This window comes from Platichthys flesus, chromosome 24, assembly GCF_949316205.1.
Source record: "Platichthys flesus chromosome 24, fPlaFle2.1, whole genome shotgun sequence".
Taxonomy (NCBI): domain Eukaryota; kingdom Metazoa; phylum Chordata; class Actinopteri; order Pleuronectiformes; family Pleuronectidae; genus Platichthys; species Platichthys flesus.
In genome coordinates, this window is record NC_084968.1 from 13,198,578 (window position 1) to 13,226,478 (window position 27,901).

Here is a 27,901-nt window from a genome sequence, read left to right on the forward strand (position 1 = left end):
AGGAGCGCGTGCGTCCGCTCCAAATGACGCACAGCTTCATGTAGCCTCACATATCTGATGGTATGTTTCTCTATGAATCATATTTCTATCCGACTATTAGCTGCTAGAAACTTGTCTGTGTGTATGTGTGCGTGAGTGTGTGTGTGTGTGTGATCTTATCTCCACATCAAACTTTATCAATCACAGGCTCTGATTGTCTTTATCTCCATGATTATGAATTCACAGCAGCTCATGAAGGTTCTCAGGTCCGGCTCCTCTGGAACAATCAGGGCTCATTATGGGATGGAAACGTGGAGCAGGTTACATCTTAAACATGTTTTAAACAAACTCATTTCCTCCATCAGCTGCTGAACGGACTTTAAAACAAAAACTGTTCAGAGCTCATTCACCTGATTTATTGTTAAACCGTGTTCATGTGGAACACGTTCAGCTCATGTAGCTTCACACAAAACATGTTTATGCTGTTCTATAAAAGTTTTCAAATCAACAAATATAACCCAAGATAAACAGATAAAAAGAGGTTATGATTTTCCTATTTGGTAGAAACTAAGCTAATTTGTAGAGGACAGATGTTCATGTTATCACGTCCACATCTGTTCTGCAGTTCTTCAGCGTTGGAAGATGGAAACACCAACAATCAACTTTTATGTTAATGAGCAAGTGAACGTTAAGAAAAAAGCTTCTACACTCTATTTGTTGAAGCTGCCAGCTGTCAGACAGCTGTGTGACGTGTGCACATCTGGATGGTGAAGCAGCAACACTCTGCTGTCTATGAACTGACATGTGATCCAGCATCCGGGTCAGGAGCAAGACGAGTGACAGGACACGTCTCCGGCAGGGGGACGTCGCCTCCGAGGCAGTGATCTAAAAAGAGACCCTCGCTCTGTGTGTGTGTGTGTGTGTGTGTGTGTGTGTGTGTGTGTGTGTGTGTGTGTGTGTGTGTGTGTGTGTGTGTGTCTGTCTGTGTGTGTGTGTGTCTGTCTGTGTGTGTGTGTGTGCGTGTGTGTGTTGCAGCATTGTTGTAGCTCCACTTTCTCCGGCCCACGCTCTCTCTCTCTCTCTCTCTCTGTCAGTTTCCCAGCAGCCTCTGGGACATTAGCAGCATCTTTAGAAGAGGGGAGAGGGATGGAGGAGGGAGGAGGAATAAAAGAAAAGAGAACTGAATGAGTAGAAGAGAGCCGAAAGAAACTGATAAATAAAAACGTACATTTTAAACAGAGGAGGTAATAAGTGTGATATACAGAAATATTTTTTTACGGTTCGCTGTGTTTTTCTCGTCTGACCTCGATCTTCAAACCTTCAGGGCAAAACAAGGGATTAATGATCAGAGAGGAGGAAGAGAGAGAGAGAGAGAGAGAGAGAGAGAGAGAGAGAGAGAGAGAGAGCGAGAGAGAGAGAGAGAGAGAGGTGCAAAGACCAGGACAGGAAGGAAAAGGTCGAGCGACACAAGTACAAACACACACACAGAAACATATTAATGCAAATATACGTGTACCTTTATCCCGTTTTAATTTCATATAGTGACTTGCAGTGTGTCTGTGTGTTGCGTTATTTTGCTGAGGATTAAATAACTGAGAACACAATTTGTCGTCCATGTGTCAACAGTGTGGATCTTATATTCAAATCCAACACAAAGTTAAAAGTTAAACTTCCTGACACACAGGATAAAGTCCTGATCTACTTGTCTCAGCGTCAAAAAGACAAAAATAAAACTTTAGTGGTACATCTTGTTTTTGCCTGAGACGACAGGGAAGTCTATTTTCTCCTCGGTTGAAGCTAAGTGCCGTGCTGCAGCCATTAGTCTCCACTAATCACGGGTTCGTCCTGTTCCCGTTCTAATCGCTCGCAGCTGCTCCGTCCCTCCTCTTCCTCCATCGTGACAAGTTAATGAAGGACGTCCAGTGACCAGCGGCAGGGCGGTAAACACCAGCTAGCAGACAGCGAGCTCACAAGAAAACCCACGATGCACCTCGGTAATTAGAGAGATGAGGGAGGGAGGAAGATGGAGGGATAGAGCGGGGGAGGGAGGAGGAAGAAGAAAGGACGAGTTTAAAGGGTTCACAAAGGTTATTGAGTTTATATCATCGACTGGAAACAAAGATGGACGATGTGACAGCTGCTAAAAGTGAAGCCAGGACAGGAGACGTCCCCCAACACGTCCATAATAAAAACTTCATACAACTCATTACACTAAGTTCTAGAGAAGCTAAGTCGTAGCGCGTTTAGCCGTGTTCCCCAGAGTGTCCCTGGACTCCAGCTTTAAGCGTTCTCAATTTAAAAAATCCAATTAACCAATTATCCTCCCCTCCCCCCCCTCTCTTTAATTCTCTTTCTGGTTTTCACAGCAAAAGGTTTTAGGAGGCGACTTCTTCAACAAAGTGTGCGGTCACCTCAAGCTGCTGGAGAAGGAGTACTTTGGACTGGAGTTCAGACACCACAGTGGAAACTATGTATGAGACACAAACACACATTTAAAGTTAACGTGTCTGTTGTTGTTGTGTCTGTCATACACAAAAACACAACACATGTTTAAATACATGTTCAAACTTCAATGTGTGATGTGTTGCAGGTTTGGTTGGAGATGCTGAAGCCGCTGACCAAACAGATTAAATGTGAGTCACGCTTGAGAAACTAAAATACTTCTACTACCAGTACTGCTCCTTCTAGTACTACAACTACTGCTACAACTACTAATAATCTTTCTTTATAGTTTACTTTTCAAAATCAGCAGCAATTATAGCAAACAAGTTTTTAGAATCCTGAGAATTCAAGGAAAAATTCCTTCTCATCCCATTTTAAACATTTGTTCCAGCTTCAGTAGTTTCTCCTGCAAGTGGTTGAAACTTAATTGAAACTGAAACTCATGGAAAAGTTTTCTTCTTCTCCTCAATGTCTTTTTCTCTCCGTCAGACACCAGCGATCTTTTCTTCAGGTTTATAGTTAAGTTCTTCCCTCCGGACCCGGGGCAGCTCAAGAGAGGCCTCACCAGGTAACAGGGTTACACTGATTAAAAACTCAATACGAACTTATACTGTATCCATATTGTGTGTGTGTGTGTGTGTGTGTGTGTGCAGGTATCTTTTTGCATTACAGATGAAACAGGATTTGTCGAACAGCAGTCTGACCTGTAACGACAACAGCGCCGCCCTGCTGGTCTCTCACATATTGCAGTGTAAGCATCCAAATACAGCCCAGATAAAGAGTAGATGTCATATCTGAGAAATAAAGTTAACATTTTCTGGAAATTATTTTAGTTATGAGACTTGTTTTTTAACTTGAAGCACATCTGGAGGAAAGAAAAGTTTTGGATTGAACGTAAACACGGTTTCAACGGGATGTGTATGTGTGTGTGTTTGTGTTTGTGTGTGTTTGTGTTACAGCAGAGCTCGGGGACTTCGATGAGGATCTGGATTGTCAACATCTAGAGATGAAGCAGTACGTCCCCAACCAGGAATATCTGGACAACAAGATCATCAAGTTCCACAAGAGACACAGGTACAGTCCGGACGCTGTGGATCCTCAACCTGCAGGAGTTCTTCTTCTTCTTCACCCACTGGTGTCAAAGAAATGTCTCATACAGCCTGTTGTCTGTTCTCGTCTGTCTCTGTGTAGAGGTGCGTCTCCGGCCGACTCGGACATCCACCTGCTAGAGGTGGCGAGGAAGTTGGACATGTACGGCATCCGGCCGCACCCGGCCCACGACGGGGAGGGGATGAGGATCAACCTGTCCGTCACCCACTCTGGAGTGCTGGTGTTTCAGGTTCGTGCTTTATATGAAGATAGAAGTGCAGACTGACATGCCACCACTCTGCCCACAGGGGGCGCCGTTAGCAGCTTGGCACTGCAAGAACATGTCGTAGAAACATTCACTGACCCTCAAGGATCAGTTTCATGTTTGAAGATTCTTTATTTTTTCATTTGTTGCAAAACAGTGGAGCAGAGTTTGGATTCTTGAACATAAAGACAGCAAAGAAACAATCAAATGTTCTATCTAGTTGAAACCTTAAAGATGGACGACATGACAGATCTGAAAAGTGAAGCCAAAATACACATGATTGAAGGCTGAGACTGACTCCCGATTGGTCGAGCTAGTAAATAGGCAGCGCCTAGTATCCAGGATATTTTGGCTTCATTTCTTTGCAGTAGAAGGACGTGAAGACGCGTCGTCCATTTCTATGTACAGTCTATAGTTGGTAACAGGTTGGTCGATGAACGAAATGAAAGAGGAAGCTTTCTTTAGCCTTGTATTAGCATTTAAATATACATTTCATCTTTTTACCTCTTTGGTTTCCAGGGAAATACCAAAATAAACACTTTCAGTTGGGCGAAGATCCGGAAGCTGAGCTTCAAGAGGAAACATTTTCTCATCAAACTGTACGACAAAGTGGGGGTGAGGACGAGAAGAGAACTCCTCTAAAGAACAGAATACGTGTTGTGCGTCATCATTAATCTGTTGTGTGACGTCCATGCAGCCGTCCTGTAAAGACATTCTGGAGTTTGCCATGGCGAGTCGGGATGTGTGTAAATCCTTCTGGAAGACGTGTGTCGAGTATCACGCCTTCTTCAGACTCGCAGAGGAACCGACAGCGATTCACAAAACAGTGTTGTCCTGTAAGGGCTCCAGCTTCAGATACAGGTAACACACTAACACACGCACAGACAGAAAGACACACACAGACAGACACAGACAGACACACCTCCATCGCTCCATTAGCCTAAACTTTATAGATATTAGTTTTTTCAGTAGATCATTCGTTAAAGTTAAGCATTTTCCACATATGAGGATTTCTTCTGTGACCCAGACTGGTTTGTATTTAATGTTTTCTTCTGTGTGGCAGTGGGCGGACACAGAAACAGCTGCTGGAGTGTTTGGGATCAGGGGAGAAGAAGAGGTGAGAATAGATTCATCCTCATGAGTCGAATGTACGAGACCAACCGTTAATGCTGAGTCATCTTTTCTTTTCTCCAGAACTTACTGTCAGTCGGACTACGATCCCAGACAGTGTCGGTCTTCTCCTGATCTCCTCACCGACGTCTCCAAACAAGTACAACAAGCTTCAGTTCACTGTTTAAAACACTCTGCACATATTCAAACTGAATTGCTTCTCTTGATCTTTGTGCGTCTCCCCTCTCCAGATGTACCAGGACTCACATCCCTTCCCCCGGGCGACCCGTGCCTTGGCTCTTCAGTGTCAGAAGGAGTTGGATCCACATCATCGAGGCGTAGACGACATCAGGAGGGGAAGGGCTAAACGCAGCCAATCATCTGTGGAGGTCGCCCGGAAGCCGTGGCCTCTGTCCCAGGTCTCGCCCCTCTCTCCTCTGCACCAGTCAAGCCCCTCACCGAAGACGAGATCGGCCTCTACGTCCCTGATGGAGGACGTGAGAGCCGGACGCATCGAGACGCAGCGCCAGGCCCAGCGGCTGGCCGGGGTCTACGGCAACCGGTCGAGACGTCGGCCCAATCCCCAGCCACACCCGGACGCCGGACAGCAGCTGGTTCTTCTCTACCCAAACAGCCCTGCCTACCAGTATCACCCCATCCTCCCATCATTCCCATCAGCTGGGTCCTCGCCGCTCAACCGTTACCCCTACCTGACGGACTATGTTGCCGTTTCTTCACTGGAGCGTTTCCCGCAGCCACGGAGGCGGGACTATCTGACAACAGAAGGCCTATCGCGGCCGTCCTACTACCCACTAGGTCAAGATTCGCCGTCTCCATCACCAATCAGGAGGAGCCTCCGCCCCGGTGGCTCAGGCGGGTTGGCCAGAGTTTACCAGCAGGGAAGCAATGGGGGACGGTTCTTGGGCATTGAGGCCGGCCATTACAGTGACGACTGCAATTTCCTCCCAGGGCTACCTCGCCGCGTGGCGAGCCAACCAGATGTCAAGTTCCATATCTCAAGGAGTTCGAACCCCGCCTTTAACCCCGCCTCTGAGTTCCGGCCCCTTGGTTACTACCCTCACCTGAACCGGCCAACCAGACCCACCTACCTCCCACTAAACTCCTCCCCTCTGCCACAACGCCCCACGTCACTTTGCATGATCGGAGGCACGACAGGAAGCTACAGCGACTCGGACCCAGAGGTTTTCTACCCATATTACTGCCAACCACCCCCACTGGGGAAGATGGCTCGGTCCGCTGGTCTGGCCAGGATGAGGTTTTCCTCTGGAAGCCTCCAACTAGACGAGGAGGAAGAGGAGGAGGAGGAAGATGATAGAGCAGCGAGAGAAAAGGCCAAAAAGGAAATGAGGAGTGAGGAGGAGAATAAAGTAAGAAGTGATAGAGAAGAGACGAAAGGTCTTCTGAAGATGACAGAGGTCACATTGTAGATTCGACCTGAGCACATTCACACCTGATGGATCAAATGTTCGGTCTTCGCCTTGTTCTAGTTTTCTGAAGCTTAAAACTAATTCCAGAACAAGCAGAACCAGCCTCAGCAGAAGAGCTTCATCTCTAGAAGCTTTCAAGTTTTAAAGCCTTTGTCAATGTGAATGACTAACGACCTTCTGGAAGTTGAAGGAAAACTAGATTTTGTGTTGGGTTCTGTGCTAGAAAACTGTGGTTTCTTCTTCTGTTCGGGGTCGAGTCTTGTTCACGTCAGTTTTTCGTTTGAAACCATCGGCCACGGATACGTCTGGTGTCACCACTCCGGAGTTTGAGACGAGAGAAACTGAGATGTTTGGAAACGATGATGTTCAGGCTTTGCTGTGAGGCTCCTATCACGTAACCCCTCTGCTGAACAAGCAGCTAGAAGTTTAGAAAGCAAAATGGATAATCAACTACAAGTGGATCGGTGAAGAATCAAAACTAATGTGGTTGTTGTACGTACAGACAGAACTGGACCAGCAGAAAAAGCCTTTGATTTACCAGTGGACCCACGTTCCCCCCACTGGGAGGGCCGGGGGTTTCCCTGTTTGGAGCTCGAACCTGAGCTTCAGATGTCTGCTCAGGATCCGTCTCTTCTGGAAGTTTACCAGTCCAATGTCCAACTGGTGGAAGACGCTGTGATGGACCATGAAGTCCTTTTAGTGGAAACTGATTATTCTCTTATTACTTTGAAGAATTGAATATGGAATTTAGAGTGTTCTGGCAGTGTGTGAACTTGATTAATGTGTTTGTTGATATTACAGCTGAAATCGTTAATAAATTATTCTGCAGAAGAAGAAAATACCTAAATCCTAATCTAGTCATGGGGAAGGTTCTATGTTCAAATAAAACAAATTAAAACTTTTCAAATAAGAGGAAGCTTGTGAGTGTAAGCTTGTGAGTGTAAACAGAAAGATCTTCTCTTGAGAAACACAAAGTTTTGAATCAAACTTAAATATTTATTCATAAAACTCTAAGTCCCGCTACAAAAAAAGAACATTACTGTAAAATCGTACATCTTCCATACATTTCCCCCTCAACAAGCATTATTGTATCCCTTATGATATATAAAAAGTTTTATAGTGTCTTTGGTACAAACGGTCGGTAAAACCTTTATTTAACAGCTCCCGTCACTTGTTAGGTGATAAAACATCAAGGATTAAGTTTTAAACTGTGGAAACTTGAATTCAATTGTATTTTAATCTCAACCAGAAGTGGAAGAGATTTCCCCTCAAAGTTTGAATGTCGGATCTGAGCTGAATTCCAGAATCGAGGAGCTGTGAGTGAAAAGTTTTACCGAAGACAACAAAACAAAATGCAATATTGGCAGAGAATCTGTCTCAAGTGCTACCGAGCAAACACAAAGAAATATACAAGGTCAAGGCCGACACACTGGTCACGCAATGACAGGACGACAACCCCTCGTTACACGTCGTTAATCTGTGGTGAACAAAAAACATCTCCACTACACAAAAAGTGACATCTTTTAGAAAACGACAACATCGACAATTAAGGCACATGGCGGCAAATCAGGGCGTCGGGGGAGATTATTCATGGAGTCGAGTTTGAATGAAGTCGGACTCAAGGCGGCGCCTCACTTTGCTTTCAAAACTTAAGCTTGAGAAGTGATTGGGGGAAAAAAAAAAAAAAAAAGGAGGAAGAAAGAACCGGAGAAAGTTCATGACCCTGGAACCGGGAAATGAAAAGCCAAAAGTCCGACCGACTCACAAATATCAGTTCATCCAAAGTGCAGCCGTCTTTCGATTCCGACGTGGGGGGGGGGAAAGGTTCAACCAGCGGCAGTGAAAAAAAAATATATACATAATATATAGTGTATATATTACATTAGTAGTGTGTGTGTGTGTGTTGGTGTGTGTGTCTAGGTGTGTAGGTGTGTGTACAGCGAGGAGACATCGCACAGCAAATCTCCTTCGTATCCGATCGTCCAGCAGCGTCACCGTACGGGGACAGTCTTCACTTCACACCCGTCCTTCTCTCCGTCCGTCCTTCTCTCCGTCCGTCCGTCCTTCAGTTGGTCGTGAATCTGTCCGAGAGAAACGAGAGCGTCAGTGAACAAACGATCCGAAGGAGGAGGATGTTGTGTGTTCTTAAAAAACAACATCAGAGCCTGAACCTTCTCAGGTTTCTCAAGATCCGTCGAGCTTCTTCAAAAAATGAAATCGTTAGAATTCATCTCGAGCTTCAGGGGATAAAAAAATAAGGGCATTTTTTATCCATTAACTGACGATATGTTGATAATGAAAGTAATTGCCGGCTGCAGCCTTTAAGTTCCTCTTTGATGGAATAATACGCCCCTGCCCCAGTTCTGCTCCGGTTAATTAGGAAAGAGGAGAATCACAGCACTTTGATGAAGAACAACTTTACAGCAAGAGGAGCTCAATGTTTAATTAAAGTCTTGAACTATGTGAGAGGCGACATGAGGTCGACTCAACTCTGAGCTTCACTTTCAATCAAGAGAACTTAACGAAGACGACAAAAGAAATCTGACTAAATGAAGAAATCACCAAAGGAAACAGACAAAGTGAAACTAAAGAGTTGATTGGTTTAGAAAACGACCACAGACGTACTTCTGGTACCTGGCAATGATGTGTGTGACCATCCTGTCCGTGATGCCTGGACACACGTCCTCGGCCAATCGGATGTTGCGTTCCAGCTCCTCGATGGCGTGGCGCTGCTCGGAGTGCTCCTTGTGTTGCTGCTTCAACTGCACGAGAGAAACATCCAGAACTGAACCAGGGGAACCAGCTGCACCGCGAGAGTCAGTGACATCTTTTAAATCAGGTTTTAAAACTATAAGAAATTTTTCTTTTTCCCCAATCATATTTTTTTTAAAAGGGATAAATGTGCTTATTTCTTCCCAAATGTTATTTGCTTTAGTCCTGAAGTGTTTATTGTTTTTAAATTTGTCTTTGACCAAAAGTTAAAATTATAATAATCTAATTTAAATTTTGTCTTTCAACGTGATGCTCGGTGTGTCTCAGAAAAAAAACAAAGACAGAAGTGCTTTACTTTATCTTTATTTATCTGAGTGTCTGTTTACTGACCTCGGTGAAGACAGGAGAGATGACTGTGGTCAGACTGGTTGATTTACTCAACTGTTCCGGAACCTGATGAAGAGGAGGAGGAGGAAGAGGAGGAGGAGGAGGAGGAGGAGGAAGAGGAAGGAGGGAAATAAAGTATGTTTAACAATTCAAACAAGGTTATTTTTAAAAACTGGAATGATTGAAAAGCAGTTTCTACTTTGGGTTTTTGTGAAATTTAAAAACTTGTGGATATAGAAGACGATGCATTGTGTTGTGATGTTGTGATGTTGTGATGTTGTGATGTTGTGATGTTCTTGTTGTGATGACTCGTGCACTGACCGTTCCGTTGAGAACCTTCCTGCCCTCGGTCTTCTTCTTACGAACGGTGGTGAAAGACCATTCAGGAGACTCACTGTTCTCCTTGTTACTGGACTCACTGCACACAAAGACGCACACACAAACACGCACACACGTTACTCAGCGAACAAAATTCATGGGCTGAGTAAGTAATTTCCTGAACCGAAGTAATCTGATTACCTGTCGGAGTCGTCGGAGCTGCTGCCGCTGTGCCCCTCCTCCTTCCACCTCCTGTACCTGTCAATCAACTCGCTGAGGTAGGACGTCTTCTTACAGTATTTGATGATGAACTTGTGTTTGAGGAGCTCCTTCGCTGTGGGACGCTGCACACACAACGACACACACACAGACACACAATGTACAGGTCGTTAGTTGACTCACTTCACTATAGTCAACTGAAATTACTTTTGTCTATTGCCTAGGGAATTTGTTGGAAATGTATTATTATAAATAATTTGAGCAGATGAGCAGAAAATTAAAAAGGGAGAAAGAAGTGGAGCCATGTGTCCACCAGGGGGCAGCAAGATGCAACAGCAATTAAAACAGAATAGAGAAGTTGCTCACAATGAAAAACACGGATAATAAAATATTGTTGTTTTATTGTTTATCCAAAATGAAAAACTGTTAAAAACCTAAAACTTAAATAAATGTATTTTTCAATCCAAAGCATTACCATAAACTAATTCTACAAACAGCAAATATAAGGTAACACATAAGAAATGAAGTGTAAAAAATGACTTCAAACAAAAGAAATTGCACACGTGTAAGTCTACGTGGTTGTTTGATTGTTTGTGTGTCTGTGTGTGTGTGTGTGTCTCTTACGAAGGTGGGGTCCTTGTTGAGACAGGCCTCTGTGAACTCTTTGAAGCTCTTGGAGAACTCTCCGGTGAGCGTGGGCGGTGGAGACTTGGGGATGTGGAACAGAACTCGCATCGGGTGCATGTCCGAGTTCGGGGGTTCACCTTTGGCGAGCTCGATGGCCGTGATGCCCAGCGACCAGATGTCGGCCTGGAGAGAGACACACAAAGACACAAACACACAACACACACACACAGAGAGAAATAAATGAATAAATGTAGAAATAAATATAAGTTGAAATACAGAAGCAGCCTTTTCATTTATGTATTCTACTACTTATTTACATTTGTGTTATTTTGTGTCCTTTACAGTTTGGAACTGAGCTGCTTCAACTCACAGGTGAACGCACCTGCAGTCAGGTGTGTGTCTCTTTTTTGTGTAACACCCACAAACCATATGTCAACCTGAACGCGCACACACAGAACAAAAGTAAACACAAAGACACACAACACACATACACTCCCACATGCACACAGTTTGAATGTCACGTCTTCTCAACTTGCTACAGCAACCATGTGTCGAGCCCAGGTTAACAGAGGTGATCTCACACACACACAGACACACACAGACACACACAGACACACACAGACACACACAGACTCACACACACAGACAGCAGTATCATATTACAACAGGATGCTCGGTCGCTGTTTGACTGTTAACTCCAGCGGCTCCGACACTGTTACACACTGAGCATATGGCAGCTTGTGCTCAGAGCACAGACACACAACACGACACAACACAACAAGTGTTTTCTTGCTGTCTTGTTTGTTCTTTATTCTACAAAGACAAACTTTCTGAAACAGCGCCACACGTGGTCGCATTAAAACTTTATGGGAACAAGAGCATTAAATAAAATATGAAATATAAATAAATGAAAACTGAAGCATTCCACAGACACACACACACACACACACACAGACATGAATCAAACCACATCAGGACATACCCTGTTTCCAAAGCACACAAAACCACACACACAGTTGACGTCACCTCATTATTTTATTTCATTTGTTGACTTTGTACTTGGGCGTCTTTCAGCTCTTTAACCACTGCGTTTACTCGTGTGTGTGTGTGTGTGTGTGTGTGTTTGTGTGTTTGACGACAGCAGCTGCAGCTCTGAGTGCAGACAACATCTCATTGTTCCACTGTTTGGATTTCATCTCTTTGTGGGACTCGACCCAAACAGAGAAAAGACGAGGGAATCCCTCAGACACACAAAAGGAACACGAGCTCAGAGATTTAAAAATAAAACACACTTTGTTGTCGCGAGTTTCCTTTTTGTCGTCGGCCCAGTTTGGGTGTTTCTATGCAAATAGACGCAGGGAGGCTCTGGAAATAATGCAAATGACCTCGGGGGGGGGGGGGGGGGGGCGGAGATCCACATGGCCGACGCCGTCAAGGCAACAGGCAAACACGGAGGAAAGCATGTTGAATCCAACATGTCAGAGACTCGAGGCTCAGGGCCCGAACACACGATTTAGAAATATAAATCGTGTGTTGTGTGTCGTGTGTTGTGTGTTTTACAACCGACTGGAAGTTATTTCATCCACTTCCTTCCTGCTGCTGACGAATCAGCCTCCACTCGTTTCTTCTCTGTGTCAGGAGGTCGACATCATGTTTAGTGCACGTGAATAGAAACTGTCCGTGTGCACGTGTCTGCAGAAACTGTCACCGACATGATTCTATCCAGATGGACGCACAGACGTTGTGTGTCTGTGTGCGCTTCTTGTCTCGGGTTCTTTTGCACAATGCAAAGTCTGTTGACGTTGTGCAGCAGCGTGGGATCATGGGAGTTGTTGTCTTTACCACCATTAGTGACGTGACTCGGGTGCAAATCAGGTGAATCCAGTGGAAGGAGCAAACCAAACAGCTGACTGGTTGAACTGGGAGTTTCTCATTGGTCATGCGTCATGTGAAGTTACAGCACAGACACACAAAAGCCACAGGGGAAGAGGATGTGGCACAACCGAGAGGCGAGTAAACGAAACTTCCTGTCACCTTGAATAAAAGATGGGGGATCTGAACTGAGGGTGAAGGTGTCGTGATGTTAACCAACCGACCTTGGAGTCGTAGGCGGACTGCTGGATGACCTCTGGAGCCATCCAGAAGGGCGTCCCCACGAAGGTCTCCCTCTTGATCTGCGTGTCCGTCAGCTGACCGGCCACACCGAAGTCCGCCAGCTTCACCTGGCCGTGCTCCGACAGCAGCACGTTGGCGGCTGTGGAGAAGTGACACCACGTCAGACCCGTGGAGAGAAACCCTGAACATTCACAACGTGAGGTTTGAAATGTCAGCCGCACCTTTGATGTCTCTGTGGATCTTCTTCTCCGAGTGCAGGTAGTCCAGACCCTTCAGGATCTCCTTCAACATGGTGGCGATCTGAGACTCGTCGAACGGACCCGCCCGCAGCTGCACACACATAAACACACACAGACACACACACAATGTGAGTTTGTACCATTTTTCCATTTTAAAGCTGCTGATTCATCGATCAAAAGTTTTTGTTTTGCTATTTGTTTGTCTTATTTTCATTAATTTGTTGATTTATAAGGACACAAATCACTTATTAAAAATCTACCAAACAGCAGAGTTGCACAGTCTAATTCTTAATGTTTCAGACTAAACTGAGTGAATCATTTTCCTTTTAATTCATTATGATCAATAACTCATGAACAAAACGAATCACCTAGTGAGAAGATCATAAAAACTTAAACCAGGTGCTTTCATTTTGCATTTTACTGTCTCAGTACATATCACAAGATTCTGAATTTGAATCTTGTGATATCCGATTCAACACTCACCAAGTCCAGAGCTGAGCCTCCACCCAGATACTCCATGATGATCCATAGTTTACTGCCCTGAAGAGGAAAGAGATCTCTTCATGTACAGATAATGTAGTAAATGAATTAAAGGTGCTGTTCTCACATAACTTATCAGAATCCTCTTTAAATTAAAAAGGTATCCAGCGCTGTTTTGATGAATCTAAACCCGTCCGGGCCTCACCTTCAGGTAGGAGCCGAAGTACTTGGTGATGTAGGGGCTGTCGCACTGACTGAGGACCGTGATCTCCTGCTGGATGTCCTCGATCTCGTCCTCCGCCTCCTCCAGGTCGATGGTCTTTATGGCAACAACGCTCTGAGTGCGGTTATCGATGCCTTTGAACACCTGCAGGACGAGGAGGAGGAGGAGGAGGAGGAAGAGGAGATTAAACACACACCAGTAAACCTTCAAATAAAAAGGTCACAACTAAAGCCATTAAATAAAAAGAGGAAGTTCGGCCGTACCTCTCCAAACGATCCTTTTCCGATACGATCTAGTTTAGTGAACAACTCCTCAGGATCGATCTGGGAGCTCTGAGGAGAGGACGGCAGACAAGAGGAATAAAGGGGTTAAAAATTATATATTAATAGTTTAATATCTTAACTCAGCATTAGAATGAACAATAAAAACAAAACCCATCAGTAAAAACACTAATGAAAACACAGTAATAAGTTTAAGTACAACATTAGATCATGTAGTTACTTTGAGTTAAATAAATGTTATTCCAGTTCACAAAAGTCAAGTAAAGATTCTAAAGAGACGATAAAAATGTTTCCGTCACATTCCCTGTGACTCTCGTTTTCACACACACACACACACACACACACCATCCATGCTCTCACCACAGAGCTACACACAAAGACACACTAAACTACACAGAAGGAAACAAGCATGACAGTTAAAGATAACAGGAACTGAACACACAGCTGCCTGACCCCCCCCCCCACACACACACACAACACACATACACACTTTACAGGAATAAAAGTCACAGTCAGAAACTTATTATGAACTTCACGTTTTTACACTTTGTGGTTTTTAGAGTTAATTAAAACTCAAGTCTCTCAGTGACGTCACAGAGAGGTCGGGTGGGGTGGGGGGGTGGGGTTAAATCAGATTTGGCTCTTTTTAGTTGGGTCCACGTCCCATCCACTAACATGGTGGAGGCGGGGTTTATGCGCTGCAGTGCTACCAGCCACCAGGGGGAGATGCAGAACACTCTGCTTCACTTTCAGGAGCCAACATGTCGTTCATCTATATTTACTGTGGTTTGGACTGGAGAGAGTTTGAGGCCCGAATAAACACACACACAGAGACTCACACAGATACACACAGAGACCCACACAGAGACACACACAGACACACACAGGCTCCTAAAAGGTTTGGAAGAACATTTAATAAACACACACCCACAGCAGTGTATGATATTCCTGTGATGCTGCTGCCTGAACTTCCTGTGTGAACTAAAAAAAGGAACAGGCACACACAAGAACACACACTCAGACACACACAAGCACACACACACAGAGCGACCGCAGCGCTGCCACACCCTCAGCAAACACAGCAGTTACTGTCTAATGATACTTTTGACTTCTTCAGCAGGGAGACGGGAGGAGGACGAGGGAGGAGGACGAGGGAGGAGGACGAGGGAGGAGGACGAGGGAGGAGGACGAGGGAGGAGGACAGAGCAGAGACAGAGACGGTGGAGACAGACAGCGTCTTCGTCTTCCTCGTGCACGGCTCCTCTTCGTCATCCTGAGGGTTTCGAGCTTCACGTCCGTCACGTGTTAGAAACCTCATCAACACGTTTCCAGACATTTCTCCTGCTGCTCTCTCACATGGACTCACTCGGACATTTTACTAGAAACAGCTCCAGAAGAGTGTCCAGAGCAGCTGACTCAGACATGGTGTGTTCTCATGAGCAGAACCTCCAGAACGTTTCAGGAACATAATCAAACTTCAGTGCAGTTCTGTCATCACAGTCCAGCCGTCCAATGAGCATTCAGCTGAAATCTGGCAAAGAATTCTCACATTTCTCCCGACGTGTCGCACAATGTGAAATCACATGCTTCCCTCGTCACCTCGAGCCGGCGAGGAAGCTCCCAGACGAGCCACTGAGTTATCGATTGTGTGATGATGTAATAATCAACCCTTGGGTTTCCCCCTGCAGGGCAAGGGCGAGAGACAACTGACCCTCTGTCTGTGTCTCTCTCTCTCTCTCTCCAATCACAGCCGCATCTATTTTGGGAACCTCAGCTCCAGTTGTGTAGTTTCTACCTTCAAGCATCACAAGTTGGAAAAACCTCTCTGTGATGTTGCTGAAAACATTTAATCATATTTTCTTCTTCTTCTTCCTTCCAGGTCACGATTTTTCCTGAGCAGCGTTTTCATGTTTATGAAACGCTGATGATTATTTGATTAAACATGATTTCAGCTCCCTGAGCAGATCGAACAGGGGAGAGCTTTGTGTTTTAAAAAGGTATGAACGTGACGGACTGAGCTCTGAGGAGGGATCATATCAAACTTTGACCTCAGCGTCTCAGTGTGATGAAACAACAACAGCTAGAGACAAGGAAGTTAAATATTCAACGGCGGCTCAATCATTACAGAAACATGTGCGCCACCGAGTCTCTGTAGGTAAATTCTGTTTGTTCAACACACGACCTGGGAATTTTTTAATTTCAGCTTATCGTCAGCTGCATTAGACGTTCAAGGGGGAATTTAAGAAAATGCAAACAAACCCACCTTCCTGATAAAAGAGGGTGAAGGTGTTTGGTGTTAATGTTTAACAGAAGACAAAGTTCAGATATTAAAGAATCCTGCAACAATTAGACAAAGAGCAGAGAGAGCTCAACCAACCAAGCCTGACACACTTCCTGTTTTCTTGTGTCAGATGTATATGATGTGATTTTTAAACGTGTCTGGGGACTTGTAGCTTCTCTTTCCTCCTCCTCCTCCTCCTCCTCCTCTTCCTCCTGCTCCTCCTCTTCCTCACGTGATTGTCTCATCAACACATGTCACTGACTTCAGCTTTTCCTCCAGAGTCTTTGCAGATCTAGGATCGACGCTGCGGCCGCACCGTGGATCATTAACTAGATTGTTAGATAAACAACTGTTGATTGATTGATTGAACATTTTTGTCACCCTCCCAAATGGGTCGGGTTTGGAAGCCACACTCCAAAAGGTCAAACGATAAAAACCAGATCCACGGTTGTAAGATTAGATAAAGGAGGAAAACCAACCAAGCCCGACACACTTCCTCTTTTCTTGTGTCAGATGTATATGATGTGATTTTTAAACGTGTCTGGGGACTTGCAACTTCTCTTTCCTCCTCCTCCTCCTCCTCCTCTTCCTCTTCCTCCTGCTCCTCCTCTTCCTCACGTGATTGTCTCATCAACACATGTCACTGACTTCAGCTCTTCCTCCGGAGTCTTTGCAGATCTAGGATCGACGCTGCGGCCACACCGTGGATCATTAACTCGATTTTTAGATAAACAACTGTTGATTGATTGATTCCAAAATGGCTCGGGTTTGGAACCCACACTCCAAAAGGTCAAAAGATTAAACTAGATCCACTGTTGTAAGATTAGATAAAGCCATCAGGACAGGTTCTCTGATGAAGGCTCATTACTGACGTTTCATGAGACTGGAGATTTAAATAAAAAGGGCGGAGCAGAGGTGAAAAGACAGAAACACACACACACACACAGCTGGAGGTTAAGTGGTGATAAGGGAACAGAGGTGCTCAGAGGTAGAATCAGGCCAGAGCTTCACACAGAGGAGAGAAGGAGCACAGACGGAGGCGGGTCGGGTTTTAAAGGTCAGTGAACTCCTGCCGCTCCGTCTGACACGCAAACATTCAGCTGCTTAGGAGAAACTTGGACGACGCCACGGAAACTTTGTACCAGTGAGTAAGAGAGAGAGAGAGAGAGAGAGAGAGAGAGGGAGAGAGAGAGAGGGAGAGAGAGAGAGAGAGAGGGAGAGAGCGAGAGAGAGAGAGAGAGCGAGAGAGAGCGAGAGAGAGAGAGAGACTCATGTTTTTACTCACTCAAGTGTGTGTCCAAAAATCCAGACAAAAACACCTCTGTGTATGTATGCATGTGTGTGTGTGTGTGTGTGTGTGTGTGTGTGTGTGTGTGTGTGTGTGTGTGTGTGTGTGTGTGTGTGTGTGTGTGTGTGTGTGTGTGTGTGTGTGTGTGTGTGTGTGTGTGTGTTAGAGGTCAAAGGTCGCAGCTGCTGGGGGAGGAAGTACAAACACAGAATTTCCCTGAGAGAGAAGCGACGCATCATGTGAATAACTCGCTTTACATTTAAAAACAAGACGTCACCGGTTGAGTTCTTCCTCATTAGAAACTCGTCCAATCAGAGTGAACGGCTCTGGTGGATCAGAGTCGATGTGAGTCTTTCTTCGAGGTTGTGTCTCTGAGTTGGAAACAAAAAACTACCGAACAGACCCTGGTTGCAAATGACAGATTCTCAAGACTTCAGAGAGAAAACAAGTTTTATCACCTGAGAGAGAACTGAGCAAAACTATGAGTTCTGACCGTCTGCGTGGACGGTAAAAACTTCACCAAGCAAATAGTGCTGCTGAACCACGCAGAGGGAGAAACAAATCCTCGGGAGCGTTCAGGTGCAGCAGCAGGAGATCAGGTGATTCACAGCTCATCAACTTCTACGTTATGAATCGTCTGGATCAACAGAGGAAACCTTGAATTGACTTGTTGTGAAATGACCTTCTCTTGTGTCTTTCTCCAGGAGAGGGAAACGTGGGACTTTCTCCACTCGGACGTGATGTTGTGACGCGTTCTTCAAAACGTCGTCAAATTCAGCAGCTATTTGTGACACAGTAGAAAAGTTCACTCCACTGACTCGCTCACCATAAATCAACACACAGACACACACACAGACGCACAGAGCAAGTGAAGATTTCAGGTTTCAGTCGGGCCGAGCCTGTGATTATGTCACGACAGGATTCCTGAGGAGCTGAGGAAGGTGCAGCCGAGAGCCGAGGACGAGGAGGACACTCCCCGGTGACGCCTGCCGATGGCCGCCCCACGATGTCAGAGACGATTCCACGGTTCAACACACAGAGCGCGGGAAAGTTTAGCCGAAGCCGCTAAGTCGATCCCAGAGGGAGTTGGAGTTTAGCAGAGAGACAGGAAGTCAGGGTCAGAGGTCAGCTGACAGTATCTGCTCTAAAGCCAGGAGAGATTCAGCTTCTCATTTAAAGGGATTTCAGCTCCGAGACGTTTGAACCCTGATGTTGTTCTAATAAACTTTATTCTGGGAAAGATCCTAAAGTTTTTCAAAAGACAATTTAAATACAACAGGTTCTGTTTTGTGCTAGTAAAGTACTTTTACTCAATAAATGTAGTTTCCACATTTGACGTGAATCTGTGTACAGATACCACGTCTTAATCTTGGTGCCTCCTGGACATCTTCCATTGGAGGTTTACCAGCGACCTGGGGGAAGAGTCAGAAGTCACTGGAGGGACTACATTTCCCATCAGGCTTAGGGACGACTCTGGATCAACCAGGAGGAGGTGGAAAGTGGGTCCGAGGAGGGTTCCTCAGCGACCACAGCAAAACAAAATGGATGGATGGATCACAACTTCCGCCTCCAGTGTTTTTTTGTTGCCAAATGGACGTTCTACCAGAGAGCGAGCATCAAACCATCACGGGACAGTAGTTCACCTCTGATTCACGATTACATCACGAGCAGCAATAAAAAGGTGCTTCAGTGAACCTGAGTGGGCGGAGCCATCGTCAGGGTTTTCACATACACTACCTCATCAATCAGTAACACAATATAACTTTAATTGCAGATGAGTCGTATCAGCTGAGAGATGCTGAGTCATCGTCAGGTGTCATCAAGAGGAAACAAGCGAACACCATCAACCACCAGGGATCCATTTCCTGTTACTTGTTAAGTTTCTCTATCGTCGACCTCTCTTGCAGCTTCAACAGACTTGTTTGTCTGCCTCCATGTTGAAACAGCTGCCGCCAGGTGTGTGTTGTCGCAACCAGCCTGTGATGTCACCACCCCCCTCCCTGCCGACACCCCGCCCACCTGGGACAAACAGAGCGAGCTGACAGCCAGTCCCACAGGTCGACACGCCTGAGAGCCGGACAAACAGGAGGCAGAGTGTTCGCCTCACACACCTTGTTCAGCGGCTCTGTCTATCGCCTGGTTTACCTCCAATCGACAATCCTGCTCCCACACACACACGTCATTTAAATCTGATGTGTGTGACAGAGTCACCTGCAGTAACACAACAACAGGAAGTCAAATAAAAAAGATTATAAACCATGCTGAGCCACAATAACACAACACAGGTTACTGTCCCAGAGGCAGACACACACCTCGTATTGAGGGGGCACAGTCCTGTTACAGTCTGTATCATAAGTGGATCTAGATTATGAGCTAAAAATAAAGTTATAATACACAATGAGTCACCAGGGGACACATGATAAGATATTATAGGGTATAAATATCATAAGTATAGGAATAGAAGCATAAGTTATCAAAGTCTGTAGCAGCAGAGGCCTCAAGTCAATATATCAATAACAGAGACATCTTAATATCTCTGTAAACTCAGTGTAGAGCATCACCATCATCACATTATAATAATACAAGAATTTAATAAACACGATAAACATTATAATTCACTGTTTTTGTCTTATGGGGCAAATCTACAGAGAAATACAAATTCAAAGTCACATTTAAAAGGCATTCAATTAATATTAAAGGGTTAATTTAGTGACATAAACACAGAGATATAACTGCAAATTCATCTTGCAGTGTCGTCCAGGGAGATCTGAACATCATTAAGTGTCATACTCTCAAACTGGAGCAGCACAGACACGTATCAAGTCACTATCGGGTCAGTCGAGGAGATATAAACACTGTAAACTCACTAATAAGTAAATATCAACAACCTTAATCACATAATAAGCAACTATAGATTCACTATGGGGATATTTTAAGATATTAAAACAACATATATTAACTTTTTTCAAGTGTTTTATAAGAGACATAAATAAACTCACGGATAAGTCAGTATGATATCCACATTATAAGCCACTGAAGATGTATTGGGATATTTTAAACTCATTGATAATTTGAAAAGTAAAATTTTAGGTCAATTAGTTGATATCTAGCTTTTATTCATAATCATAAAGTCACTGTTAAGTCGGTGTGAAGTTTTAAAATCCCATTTTAAGTCACTTAATTGATAATTAAAGACATTTAGGTAATATAAACACCATGTAGTCTCTATAAACTCACTATGGAGTAGGAGAGGCCCTTTTTAAGTCACTAACTTAATAAAATAGGTGTATTACAACACATTTAAACACCATCAAATCTCAATCAACTTAATTTGGAGTAAGAAGATCAAACTTGAAGTCACTTAATGAATAGTGTAGGTGTATTTTAATACATTTAAACACCATAAAATCCCTATAAATTGAATATAGAGTATAAAACCCTAACTTAAAGTCAGTACATTAATAGAATACGTGTATTTAAAGACATATAAACACCATAAAACAACTTTAACCTTCCAAACTCAGGTCTGAGTAAGAATATTGTTCGGATCTGAATCAAACCGAGAGTAAACGCAACGAGCGGAGCCTGAGGACAATATCCGGGAGTTCGCAGAGTTTGGTTCTCAAACAGCTGCTGGGAAACAGATGTGGAGCAGAAGGAGCCGAGCGGCCGAGACTCGAGCAGAGAATCCACCTCCTCACTCACCTGCATACCAGGAACCTCCATGGCCACTTCGTCCGAACGCCCTGTTCCTCCTCCACCTCCTCGTTCTCTCCTTCTGCTGCTGCTGCTCCTTCTCCTCCTCTGTCGCCTCCTCTTCTCCTTCTTCTCCTGTTAGTCCAACTTCGACCTGGACTCGAACGTGTCCCGCGACCAAAGAGACGAACACAGTTTGTTAACCTGGTGCGGTTCGAATCCGAGCGAGCAGCAGGAGGTTTGTTTGTGTCAGAGGCCTCAGAGAAAAAGTGAGGAAATGAACCAACTACACACACACACACAACCACGTACACACTCTCACATACACACACACTGACAGAGTGTGTACTCACAAAAAGTGTCGAAAGAACGAGGAAGATGACGAAGTGGTTACTGCCCCTTTGAAGGAGGAGCCACCCACTGTTCCACTGCAGGAGGTTGTACTGCCCCCTGTTGTTCATAAACCGTCAGTGCATCTATCGATTTATCTATCAATGTTTAAAAAAAGTTTGAAATTAATAAAAAAAAAATAGTTAAACTCTTTAAGTTCCTTTTTCATACTTCATGTACTTTAACAAAAGATACAGACCACTATCTTTAGATAATTAAGCAGTATTTTTTACTGTAATAGTTATGATCACCATTACAATTAATATATCCATATAGCATAATTAATTAATTATTATCATAATTTGTATGTAATTAAAATTCAAATGAAATTAGACAATTTTCTTCGTGCTTTTTCCCAAAAAATTAGGGGGGTGAATCAATAAATGATTTGAATGTGTTACCTTCACGTACAACTTGGAAACGTCATTATCTACAGTTTGTGCTGTATATTTACAAAACAGATCATATTGCCTATAAGAAATTAAATATTCACGTTTTCAAAAAGAAATTGAGGCTCAGGTAGCCTTCAGGGAAAACTCGGAAAGTCCACTATCCTGGATTCTACTGTATGAACAATTAAGTACTGGTCCTCTGATTGTTATTTTTCCTACAGTCCTGCAAGGCACCGTCATGGTTCTGTGTGACGTCAGGCGGAAGAAGGGTGACAGGGGGCGGAGCCCGGCAGAAGATGGCGGCTCCTCGCTGCAGGTTCGACCTGTGCGGCGTCGTTTGCCTGCTCCTGACGTACTTCAGCGTGTTCTACGCGGACTACGTGGTGGTCCGGTATGTTCTCATCCCCACGTTCTCCGGCAGGTCGGTACTTTTCCTCTTCATGTCGTTAGAACCGTACAAACATGGCGCCCGCTGCTCCGCGTCCATTCATCTGACAGCAGCAGCCGGTTCTGGTTCCTGTTTGTTTGTTGTGTCTCCTGTTTGTTTGTTGTGTCTCGTGTTTGAGACTCACGAGACTTCGGTTTGTTTACGAGCTTTAGAACCTGCGGCTTCTTCTTCTCTTCTTCTTGTTTACTGCTCATCTGCAGGGTACGGTGGCCCTGATGGGCACCTGACAACAACAACACGGGGAGTAAACAGAGCCACAACAACACAACTGATCAGAAAACACAGTGACAGGTCACAACAACACAACAGATCAAAAATTACAGCAAATCAAAAAACACAACAGAGCAAAACACACAGTGACAGTTCACAAAAAACCACAACACCAGATCAGAAAACACAGTAACAACACAATACAATAAAAAACACTGACAATTCTGTAAAAACTCAACAACAAATCGATTTGTCTGTGTGTTTCAAACTAAAACAGAACCGTGTGTGTGTGTTTGGGTCGTTAAAGCTGCAGTTCTTCTGTCCCCCAGCGTGTGGTGCAGTCTCCATGGATCCGTGTTCAACCTGATTCTGCTGCTGCTGCTGGCCTGTCACTCAAAAGCCGTCCTCTCAGACCCTGGTCAGCAAAATACCCTTAAATATTTAAATCTAATTATTTATTTAGGGGTTAACAAGAAACAAATTTGAGCAAATATCCGGGGAAAAGCATGTTTGTGTTTCCTGTGTTCAGTTGTGCGTTTGTTGTTGTGTAGGTAAGGTGCCTCTTCCAGACACGGCCCTCGACTTCTCAGACCTGCGCTCGCAGTCGACTCGGATGAGCGAGCGGGTGAGTGACACGACACGTCTGTTGTTAAAGACCATGTAATTATCTCTGCCTGTCACAGTGTTAAGAAGCTTTTCTCACCCGTGCTCTGATCCCAGACCTGTTATCATCAGCTTCATGACACACGTGTTGCTCTGAACGTCTGGGAACACGTCACCGTCTGCCTAAGACCCTGCTGCTTTGTTCTGACGTGTCTGTGGTTATTAAATGCTCCTGCAGGGCTGTGAGGGCTGGACGGTGTGCAGCCGCTGTGAAACCTACAGACCTCCCAGGGCGCACCACTGCCGCGTGTGTCAGAGGTGCATACGCCGCATGGACCATCACTGTCCATGGTGAGAAGCCGCCGTCCGACCTCGTGTCCCTCTCCTGGTTTCTTTATTCTTTAGTCACCTTCAACTTTCTCCCACCCGTTTCCTTTTTGTTTGTTTTTAGGATCAACAACTGTGTCGGGGAACTGAACCAAAAGTATTTCATCCAGTTTCTCTTCTACACTGGTGAGTGACTGTTTATGAACCGCTGGGTCGACGGCAGCTTTATGCCACAAGCTCCTGAGACGTCTCCTCTAAACCACAAAACAACCAGACAAAACATTTAAGCATTACTGAGAATAAACCCGGCAGCTTCAGGAGGTATTTTTAAATGCAACCCCACAGTTATATTTGATTAATAAGCGTTAAAATAAGTGTCCAAAATTCAAGGCGTATATAGAAAACAAGTTTCATTAAATATAAAAACCTCTGAAGACTTCTAGGCTCAGCTATTCAGTTATTGTTATTATTATTAAAGCCAGCCTCAGCCCCATCTGTGCAACATCGGCTCCACCTGGAGGTCAAGCTGCTGATGAGGTGACTGTGGTTGTGTCCTCCTGCTCAGGCATGGCCTGCCTGTACTCCATGGTGCTGGTGGTGTCGGCCTGGGTGTGGCAGATCAGGAACGAGAGAGATGGCGACGCAGAGAAAGAAGGAGAGGAGACGCCGAGCAAGCACCTGATCGTGTGAGTGTAACAGACGGCATTTAAAAAGAAAGTCCCAGCGAGACAGAGACTGAATTATTCTCTGTTTTCTCTCCTGCTCAGCGCTCACTACATCATCCTGCTGGTGGAGTCGGTGCTGTTCGGTGTGTTTGTCATGGTTATCTTCTATGATCAGGTACACACACACACACACACAGACACACACACACACACACACACATGTTCCCTCTCTGTGTGTGAGTCCATCCCTCAGTGACCTCACTGTAATATCTCATTTTGTTCCAGTTAATCTCGATTATCACGGACGAGACTCCGATAGAGCAGATGAAGAACCGACTGATGATCAAAGACAGAGGAGCTTCATCTACCTCCTCTTCCTCCTCCTCCTCCTCACAGCTGCCCCACCACCCCCCACACACCCGCAAGCCCAAGATCGCTCTGCTGCGGGAGGTCTTCGGACGAGGTGGGTTCGTGTCCCTCGTCCACATCTCCTGCTCCGTCCATGCGTTCACGACTTTAGAGGATCTCTGATTTCGCTCTGTGTTCTCTCTCCAGGCTCAGTCTTCTTTTGGTTTCTTCCTCTCCACTCCAACCCTCCATCCGTCGGGGGCGTCTCCTACTCGGCTCTGCCCGACTACGACGTCTGACCTCTGGTCTGTGAGAGAGGACGAGGAACAGATGGCGAGGAAGGTTCTCTGTGTGTGTGTGTGTGTGTGTGTGTGTGTGTGTGTGTGTGTTTACATGTGTGTTTACATGTGTGAGTCAATTTGCTGCCTAACTACGATGTCTTATCTCTGGATCTGTGGTGACGAAGAGGAAGGTGGACGAAGGGGATGGATACCGCGGATGAATGAAGAGAGAGAGTGAGTGTATTAGATGAATGTGTGTGTTTGTGTGTTTGTGGTTTCATCCCCAGGAAAGGAAAAGTTCCGCCTCAGACTCCAGACTCATGGAACTCTCTTTCCTGTCTTTCCTGTGATGAGGGAAGAGCACTGACGCTCCTTGTTCTGTCTCCACTTCTCTTCTCATGGAAACTTCTTCTTTTGATATTCACTCTGGGGTTTGACTGATGCCGGTTTAGCATCGTGGATATTTTTGACACTAAAATGTTTTTAACCACAGACTGTAAAATAAAGATGGATGACGCGTGTCCACTTCCTCCCGTGACAATACAAATACAAAATCTTGAAAACGGGCGCCACCATCTTGCGCCTTTGGTGTGAGTCTGTGAAGGAGGGATCGCGGAGTCATGGTTCTGAGGTCCCGCCCATTTAACCCAAGTGTCAGTCAAACTTCAGCCAGTTTCTTTTTATGCGTGGTTACTGAATTTTGATTATGTTTACCAAAATTACAAGGAAATTATTTATGTTTGTTTTTCTTGGACAGAATCAAATTCTGTTTTGTTTTTTGTTTACAATTCTACTTACCGTTCAGGTCGAGCTTTAAGAAATGACTGGATGCACTGATGTGGAGTTTTGAAGGTGATGACGTGAAGCTTTAACATTTTTGCCTGTAATCAGGGAAAACACGCACTGTTAACAGTTTTCTGTTAAATCTAAGTGAAGGGATGATTCTTAACTTATTTATTGTTTTTCTTCTGTGGAAATTTCTCTATCAATAACTGTATTTTAATGTTGCGGGTGGAGCTGCCTTTTGACGCTGATCTGGGTTTAACTAAATCCACTTTTTCTGGTTCTTATCCCAACCAATAACATGGAGGAGGCAGGGTTGTATGACCTATACCGCAGCCTGCCTCTAGGGGGCAATCCAGATATTTTGGCTTCACTTTTATGTCGGCTGGTGTCACAAAGGCAGTTTCACCCGCGAGTGTGTTTTTATGAATGTGTGTATATAGATATTCTGAATTCAGTGTTTGACCTGAGTTGAACTGTTTATGATACACAAGGGAACTTTATGTTGCAGTGGGTTATATTAATATATGAATTTAAGTAAGTGTTGTGATGCTCCTTTTAAAAACAACAACTGCCAGTTGGGAAATGAAATCACACATTTCCTTATTTATGGACCAATAGGACTTTTTTTAATACACTTTTAATGTTTATAAGGAAAATCAAATTCCTGATATTAACTGATGATCTATTTTAACACTTACTTACCACAGAAAAATCATTTGTCCTCTCGTCTCTCAACAAACAAACTTTAAACTCTGTGAGATGTTGGCAGTGGTTCTAAGAAGCAGGCGGTCCTGTAAAACTGTATTCACACGCTAAGTGTACTGGCGGATATTTCACTGCGTGTAAAGCAGCTAGCTATGCCGTCAAGTGAGCTTCTGGGGGTGAAGCTCCTGATCTCAGAGCTGGTGGCACAAATAGCTAAAAACTTGTTTGACCAGAAGCCCTTCAGAGGACACGGTGTTCCCGGCAGCCTTTGTCTAGAGTCCAGTTCTCTATCTGTTAACCGTCTCGCTCGCGATGTGAATGCATGTTTTCGTTTCGCCGAGGCTTGGTGGGACAAAATGTCCTCCGAGCTCAGAGGCCTCACGTCCTTCACAGTGTTTAAATCAGGCTGTAGAGCTGGAGCGGGACCTCGAGGGATGAAGGGGCGGAGCATGTTGCTTCTGTGTTGTACATAAGAAGGTTCATATTTTATATTGACGATGTGAGATTCTCCTGAGGGGAATGTCACTGATCTGAGCTCTGTTGGAACTGTTGGTTTTTCTATCACAATTTGAGTAAAAACAATGTCATGAAATGTTTTTTGTGAATTAAAGAGAGAGGAGGGGAAGTTAAGTTCAGTCCAGTTTTCTTTAAGGACATTTCAAACTGAATGTGTTCTGTCCAGGTGTGTGTGTTATCTATCAGGGGACTGGCTTGCTTGTTTGTTTCTGTTGACAAAATGCAGTTGATATTTATTTTGTTTGTGTCAAAGGGGTGCGCTTGTTTCGCTTTGTCAAACAAGCACACCCCTTTTGCTGTTTTACTTGACAGCAGGAAGGAATGTGTGAACAAAACAAAGAGGGCACGAGACAAACCCTTCAGCCACCACCCAACACTTGACTTGCACCTGATGCTGAACTCGGAACCTCATCGAATTCTGCGGCCGAACAAGAGAACAGAACAAAACCCACAAAACCGCCAACACACTTTTTGAAGCTCCTTCTCAGAATCAATCAGGTTATTGAGACAACTATGAATGTTCATGTTTTACACACTCAGCTTTGTCTCCTGAGGAACTTCCCTCAGCAGGTTTAACTTGACACTTAATTGGTTGGCTGATTGGTCGAACAGGTTAGTCCTGCCCTGCGAACAAAACCTACAGAGAATTTGATATCATGTGGCTTCATGATGAACAAGTTTACAATCTACAAGCCGTGACCTGTGTATTATTCCTATTGACATGCTGCTCCTGCTCGTTGGACCAGAAGTAAAACTGATGTCTTTTCAACTACTCTCACTGTTCTTGTCCTTTTTTAAAGTGCTGCCAGTGCTTCAGAGTCATTCTTGATTTTATAGATTTCGCTTGGGGGATATTTAACAAACAAACAACAACAACAACAAGAGTACAAATCAACAAGGTTTATTTAAAAAAGGCAACAGCAGCAAAAATCAATAGAGAGTTGTTGGTGAGAGAGAAAAAAGAAAAAAAAACGGTGATTACATTTTTTTATTTACAAGGTACAAGCTTTAAAGATTTTACAACCCCCCCC

At 44.6% G+C, this 27,901-nt stretch overlaps 3 protein-coding genes across 4 annotated transcripts in view; 2 read left to right on the forward strand and 1 right to left on the reverse strand.

The window, feature by feature from the left end:
- Positions 1-7,159, forward strand: part of LOC133949614 (FERM domain-containing protein 7) — a 7,302-nt gene extending 143 nt beyond the window's left edge. Inside the window, exons 2-12 of the mRNA XM_062383542.1 lie at positions 2,346-2,450; positions 2,570-2,612; positions 2,911-2,989; positions 3,075-3,172; positions 3,381-3,495; positions 3,613-3,760; positions 4,295-4,390; positions 4,473-4,636; positions 4,839-4,892; positions 4,970-5,045; positions 5,137-7,159. Coding sequence (XP_062239526.1) covers positions 2,346-2,450; positions 2,570-2,612; positions 2,911-2,989; positions 3,075-3,172; positions 3,381-3,495; positions 3,613-3,760; positions 4,295-4,390; positions 4,473-4,636; positions 4,839-4,892; positions 4,970-5,045; positions 5,137-6,333 — 2,175 coding nt within the window. The 3' untranslated portion in view covers positions 6,334-7,159. The remainder of the gene's footprint in view (positions 1-2,345; positions 2,451-2,569; positions 2,613-2,910; positions 2,990-3,074; positions 3,173-3,380; positions 3,496-3,612; positions 3,761-4,294; positions 4,391-4,472; positions 4,637-4,838; positions 4,893-4,969; positions 5,046-5,136) is intronic.
- A 149-nt stretch (positions 7,160-7,308) lies between these two features.
- On the reverse strand, positions 7,309-21,515 carry stk26 (serine/threonine protein kinase 26). Of its 2 annotated transcripts, none has more exons than XM_062383575.1 (12): positions 21,209-21,515; positions 13,917-13,985; positions 13,636-13,797; positions 13,434-13,490; positions 12,933-13,041; positions 12,693-12,850; positions 10,594-10,779; positions 9,952-10,094; positions 9,754-9,850; positions 9,436-9,498; positions 8,959-9,095; positions 7,309-8,414 (listed from the first exon to the last, which is right to left on the reverse strand). In XM_062383575.1, exons 1-12 carry the CDS (start codon positions 21,227-21,229, stop codon positions 8,399-8,401), a joined length of 1,218 nt encoding a protein of 405 aa, XP_062239559.1. In that variant the 5' UTR covers positions 21,230-21,515; the 3' UTR covers positions 7,309-8,398. The 2 variants fall into 2 exon arrangements, with proteins under 2 accessions (XP_062239559.1, XP_062239560.1); XM_062383576.1 differs by having other exon boundaries at positions 8,968-9,095; positions 21,209-21,514.
- A 374-nt stretch (positions 21,516-21,889) lies between these two features.
- Positions 21,890-27,643, forward strand: zgc:77880 (zf-DHHC domain-containing protein). Its single transcript, XM_062383594.1, has 9 exons — positions 21,890-22,402; positions 22,969-23,057; positions 23,191-23,264; positions 23,481-23,593; positions 23,694-23,755; positions 24,135-24,255; positions 24,337-24,409; positions 24,520-24,697; positions 24,790-27,643. Exons 1-9 carry the CDS (start codon positions 22,278-22,280, stop codon positions 24,879-24,881), a joined length of 927 nt encoding a protein of 308 aa, XP_062239578.1. The 5' UTR covers positions 21,890-22,277; the 3' UTR covers positions 24,882-27,643.
- Positions 27,644-27,901: the final 258 nt, after the last annotated feature.